The sequence below is a fragment of the Pundamilia nyererei genome, unplaced genomic scaffold, assembly GCF_000239375.1.
Source record: "Pundamilia nyererei isolate P.nyererei 1_Seehausen unplaced genomic scaffold, PunNye1.0 scaffold00376, whole genome shotgun sequence".
In the NCBI taxonomy this organism is placed as follows: domain Eukaryota; kingdom Metazoa; phylum Chordata; class Actinopteri; order Cichliformes; family Cichlidae; genus Pundamilia; species Pundamilia nyererei.
Window position 1 is genome coordinate 199,188 of NW_005187777.1, and position 6,513 is coordinate 205,700.

The window sequence follows — 6,513 nt, forward strand, 5'->3', positions numbered from 1 at the left end:
GTTAGTTACAATTTTATAAATGCCATAAATCCAATGTTCATAGATGGTTTACAAACCAATTATTAACTGATTAGCAGATGTTATTATTATATTATCTTTTAACTGATAGTAAACAATAAAAAAAACACATGTCATTTTTATTTGTCATTTATAAAACAGTGTATTACTTAGTAAGATTTTGCACTGAAGTATATACAGAGCCGGTGACTCTGTTATGGGTAATTTTGCCCCCTTTTTTAAAGTCACTTAAAATCAATACAAGTTATTCCTAATTACCGTGTCTATCTCAAGCTGATACATTTCCACTCAAACTCAAGAGAGGGGTCTAGTGGGTAGTTTAGAAGCAGCTCAGCACTTGACTAAGACACTTCATGTTGGTGCGATTTATGATCATTTTGAGTGCTCTAATAGAGTGGAAAGGCACTATACAATATCCATAGAAAATCACTCTTTGCACCTTGTTTACAACACATTCAGCTCAGGTTGTAAGAAAAGTTTCTTCAGAACAAATATAAAATGAAATAGGCCATATAGCATGATTCATTGATATTGTAGCATTTAGCTGGTCTTTTACAACTGTTGATGCATGTTTGGTTTAAAGTCATTTTAATGGATCTTTGTCCCAATGATATTACACAGAAATCACAGTTTGCTCTGATGGCAGTCGTCCAGATGATTTCCATCTCCCGTTTTGCACAGTCCATGTGACTCTTCTGGTTTCCTTTGATCTTTTGCCTTAAAAACAAAATCTGTTGCAGCTAGAGCAAAAGATTAGTTACGATGAGTCACGGGATCATTTTTTTTCTGCGTCACAGTGTTACCAAAAAAGGTGGAGTTTTGCTGTTTTCCACTTCATGGTGACAAATTTATACTTTGTAATTTATACTTTGCAATAACACAAACACAAGTTTGACGCTGATCAGTAACTTATTGTTGCGAGATCCATAAAAGATATCAAACACTTAATACATCAAGTTTAAGTCCTCATAAACTAATTACATGCAGACTGGGGGCTTTTTTCTGTCTTGATTAAAGATATTGGAGCTATAATGTATCTTTTGAAAGACATAGTTTTACAATCTTTATATCTATTAGGGTCCAAACTGCTTTTGTATAGTCTGGACCAAGTTGGAAACTAAACCAAAGCTTTATTTGGAACAGTTGGTAACTTTCACTGGTGGGAATCTGGTGAGGGATTATATCTGAGTTGCTGTATGGTCTATCTGACTTGTCTCCTTCTGTCTGCACCCATGTAAGACTAACAGCCTTAGGTGGCAGCAAGAAAAGCCTGTGTGCAGGGTGAGCTGGAGACTCACAAAAGAAAAGAGGTCTCATTTAAAAAAGGAAGTCAAATAAAAGTAATGGACTTAATTTGATTTGACGTCACGGCATCGGTGGCGAAAGAGTCACTTAGCGACTCTGAAATGTGGTTGTAACAAAGACTGCTGAGCAACAAGCTTCTCTGAAAACATGATGCTGTTGTGGAAACTGAAGGGAAATTTGACAGTCTGTTGGATGTACTCAGGGTATGTGCGGCGTGATGTATTCTGTGAATCTGAAGGAATCCAATTAAGCGCCTTGACTGTTGTTGTGATTTGGTGCTATATAAATAAAATGGAATTGAGTTGAATTCATTAAAACATGGACAGATTGACAGTAAACAACATTTGGTGTTCTTCTACACATCCTGTCTTCCTCCCCTCACCTCAACCTGTCACAGCAGATGGCCCCGCCCCTCCCTGAGCCTGGTTCTGCTGAAAGTTTCTTCCTGTTAAAAGGGAGTTTTTCGTTCCTACTGTCACCAATCTTCATTTCAACTTTCATTTTATTTTATTTATACAGCACCGAATCACAACAACAGTCGCCTCAAGGTGCTGTTGTAAGATAGACCCTACAATAATACATACAGAGAAAAACCCAACAATCATATGACCCCTATGAGCAAGCACTTTGGTGACAGTGGGAAGAGAGGTCTAGTAACACATAGTGAGTGAGAAAGGTGACTGAAGAAGAAACACCCAGTGCATCATGGGAGTCCCCCAGCAGCCTACACCTATTGCAGCATAACTAAGGGAGGATTCAGGGTCACCTGGTCCAGCCCTAACTATATGCTTTAGCAAAAAGGAAAGTTTGAAGCCTAATCTTGAAAGTAGAGATAGTGTCTGTCTCCTGAATCCAAACTGGAAGCTGGTTCCACAGAAGAGGGGCCTGAAAACTGAAGGCTCTGCCTCCCATTCTACTTTTAAATACTCTAGGAACAACAAGTAGGCCTGCAGAGCGAGAGCGAAGCGCTCTAATAGGGTGATATGGTACTACAAGGTCATTAAGATGAGATGGGGCCTGATTATTTAAGACCTTGTATGTGAGGAGCAGGATTTTGAATTCAGTTCTGGATTTCACCAAAGCGCTTGCTCAGAGGTGGTTGTCTGACCGCATTAATGTTCATCATTCTTTCAAAGATGATTTTTTATCTTTGAGCCCCAACATAGCTCTCCTCTTTCTCTAATTTGGCACCACTGAAGACAAGTTCAGCCATCAGGCGTGTCCTTTAGTAAAACCACTTTCACTTTATGAAACGATCTTATGACTTGTCAGCTTTTTATCAGCAGATTTTCCCTCCTCTGTGACACAGTTCTGTGTTGCCATTTAAAGGGAGTTTTGAGCTTGTGACCACTGTAACCTTTAGATTGGAGTTGACCAGAAGAATAAAGTCTCAGTTCCAATAAAGGTTAAACACAGAGCTGTGTTACTGCGTGGGAAAAATATGCAATTTTCTTAATATCTCATGATGAGCATGGCACAGTGCCTCACTGTAAAAAAACAAACAAAAACATGTGCTTTCAGTAATAACTAAGAATATGAACTAATTATGCATAAACTATCATTTAATGAAGATTTTAAAGCAAATCTCAAAAGCTGATTTCAAGTTGCATTTCAAACATTTGGCTCAGGGAGTTCAGAGGTTGACAGTTACTCGTTTTCCCCTTTATTAATTTCTATTCTCAACTTGTTTTTGTGATGACTGTGACAGTCCCCAGGACACATTTCAGGAAAAAAAGAAAAAAGAAAACAGCCTTACAATCGCTTTTGGATGTAAAAGTTCAGACTTATAAATAATGCATGACTCTGCAGAGCCATCCTCACATTTCATGACAATGAAAACGCTTCAGGCAGTCCAGAATCTGGGCTGTTTAGTCTGTGACTTCAGGCGAGGAAGTCTCACACCACAGCAGGGCTGAAATTCATGTGAATGTCTAGACCAAGAGTTATTCTCTTTTTCTTTAACACCACATCTCTGTAGTCTGTGGGCTGCCTGATAAATCCGTCCAATAAAGCTGTAAAATATCACAGTTTGATTTATTTAAAATACATGAATTATTTATTCCATTTCTATGAAACTAATAAATACTAAAGCTAACAAATGCTGCTACAATATTTTAGTTCAGTTAGTTTTTTCAAATTAAGAAAATTGTCTCAGTAAGTTTACATTTTTTTCACAAGTGTAGTTGTTGTTTTCATGTCTAAATGTAGTTTTAGTTTAGTTTTAGTTATTTACAATAACACAATAACAATGATATTAACACTAAAAGTCAGGAGCTACATTACTGCCTCCGTACGCTTTGAATTTGTGAGTGCTGGTGGCGGAGTGATACGGGTGCTGTTGAGGTTCAAAAGAAAGGTGAATATCAGACACTGTTCATGTGTTTCATACACGAGCTGCGGTTTACCGTTCAGTATGATTCGTGTTTCCAGATTATTCCATGAACCTCTAATGCTCTCTTGGAAGGTGATAGAATGAGAAGACAATAATAATTACCCACGAAGACGTCTGCCGGGCCATTTGGAGTTGAGTCATTATAAACGGTGTTGCACTGAAACTTTTTAAATGGATCTTCACAGTGACCTTCCTTCACACTGAAGGAAATCTGAGATTCTTCTTATACAAGGATGTACTGGAAAAGTAGGGCACATCAGTGGTCCCGGGAGTTTTTTCCACCGGACACCCTTTTGAAAGTGTACCTGAAACAAAGCGGGTAGTTTTCTGGAAAACTCCAGCATACTCTGCTATAGCTGCTCTGTTTTATTTGTCTTTTCTACTGATCACAGTAAACCTTTATTACATTGAGCGCTCTGTACTAAACACCCCCAGTCCAGTTATTTGCGCAAAATGTTGAATTAAACTATATTAGAATATCTTTCTGTATCTTCAAGATTTCATCTTAACACTTCTTCTCTGTGGGACTCAGAGACACATGATTGCCTTTAAGCTTTTTTTCAGTAGACTAAACTAATTACTCAGGGTTAAAGAGAGTTGAACGCCTTTTTAAGTGTATTAATAACTCAGATTGCCACCTACTTTACCTTTGATCACAAAGTGTTTCATTAAATGAACCTTGCAAACCAGAGACAAAAAAAGAGAGAGTTGTCCTTGTAACAGAGTTTATGTGTCTGACTGCAGGTCTCCTGGAGAGCAGCATGCGCCTGAAGCCCCATGAAGCACAGAACTACAGGAAGAAGGCGCTCTGGGTGTCTTGGCTCTCCATCGTCGTCACTCTTATTCTGGCTGTGGCAGCTTTCAGTGAGACTTTGCTATTTTTTGCCATATTTAGCAACTATAAAGCTGTTTAGTTCTCACTTTACTGTCAAAACTCACATTAAAGTAAAAAAAAAAGGAGTTGGAAAAGACTCAGGATTGAAATACTTAGTTGTATAATGTTAAAACGTTTTTTTTCTGGTTTAATTCATGACAAAGATCCCATTTAGCACTTTGGATTTAACCAAACCATACACAAAGGAGAAACGATGTGACTAACATACCAAGCCATAAAAAATGTGCTGATGAATGAACAGTGATTCCGTAGTTAAAGCGCTTAAACGCTAAATTCATAGCATTTCTAAAAGCTTTCCCAGTTATAAAAGTGAAGCAAATTGAAGCCCAGCACATTTCATCTGCTACTGTTTTGAAATGGACATGAACAGATCACACATGTCTGGAGTGTATGACCACAAAGAGCGCGTCTGATACCTGTGCTGACATGATAAAGTGATTGAATCTCAGAAATTGATTTTAAAAGCTACATTTTGCTGTTTGTTGCTGGTGTTTTGTAGCAGTTTGTCCTTTTTTTAATTCAGAAATTCTGGTTTGATGCTGCGTGTTTGGTTCAACAAAGACTGATATTAATTCACCAGATGTGTTCTGTCAGCTGTTGTGTTGGAGAAATTCATAGCTATTGTATATAACACCAGAGTCCAAGTGACGGAGCACTGAACACATTACTGCTCCAAAGAAAACATCAGGAGTTGCTGTGAAACTGCTTTAATTTTTAGCTACAGGCTTTGATCACCGTACAAACATTTGAGTTGTTGTTGTCTGTTGTTGTCTTTTTTATGCTTCGTGATTCATAAGTCAGTGTTAAATGTGTTTAATAGACAAACAAACAAACCATTTGTCTGAAATGAAAATGAGATGTTCACTCATGGAGCCAATGTCCATAGAAAGTCTGGCTGTTTTGAAGCAAAATACAAAGAAATGAGGGTTGCTTGAGACTTTTTGCACAGTGCTGTAATTTATCACTATAAACCTTTTTGTGTACAAAAACTGAAGTGAGGAATCGGCATAAATAGACTATTATTCTGCAAGCTCGATGTAAACAGTTTCTTCATCATAGCTAGACTGCAGAGGTTACGTCTGTTTCTGCTGCACTTGTAGTAATTTCATAATCTCTGAATTACACGGCTTAAAACTAATTTGTCAGCATCAAATCATGTAATAAAGTCTGACAGAAGTTTACTTTTTCAAAATTCAGGTTTATCCTCGAAGCCTTTGTAAGCGATATAATGTCTAACATGGAAGTAAATATAGTCTGAGAGCTGTAATAACTATTCCACTGTCTTCATGCCTCTTTAACTACTTAATTAACTCACACTCAGCAGTTAAAACTCACTTCATCTGATTTGAACAAAAAGGCTTTTGCTTTTGGAAGTTCTTCACGTTGCGTGCAAAAGTTTCAACAGTTTCAACAGTTTCTTGTCTTATGACTTACAGGATGTGTGAGGGCACAGTCTGCAGTGACAAAGGGGATGTTTCTTTTTCATTCTGCTAAGATTCAAGTTGTGATGTGTCCCAGCCTTTTCAAGCCTTTTGTCTTTTCAAGTAAATACTGATGAAGCACAAGCTCATTTTCCAAGCAGGAGCTACATGTGTAGATGGGGTTTGCAGTAGAGAGGAGAAGTAGCACCTCCACTTTGGTGGAGGCTGGCTCGTCCACTCCAGTTTGGAGTGAGCTGGTGTCTCAAGTGAATAAGCAGCAATGTTTTGCATTCTTGCTCATGAGTGTTGGATGAACGAAGTGGGCAACAGTTGGGTCTGCAGTGATTAGCTAAAACAGTGAAGCCCAAAGACAAAGCTGTTGATTTACTGGTAAAAATGTGCTTCGGTCCTTAGCTACGGATAATGATCCATTTAGCAAACAAAGTCTCCTCTAAAGAGTTTTTGGGCTCTCTTTAAAGATA

At 38.1% G+C, this 6,513-nt stretch overlaps 1 protein-coding gene across 1 annotated transcript in view; it reads left to right on the plus strand.

The window, feature by feature from the left end:
* The window catches only part of LOC106456530 (transmembrane protein 163-like), an 11,897-nt gene that overhangs the window by 2,828 nt on the left and 2,556 nt on the right, over positions 1-6,513 (plus strand). The window contains exon 2 of the mRNA XM_013915839.1: positions 4,460-4,579. Within this exon, the coding sequence (XP_013771293.1) occupies positions 4,460-4,579 (120 nt within the window). The remainder of the gene's footprint in view (positions 1-4,459; positions 4,580-6,513) is intronic.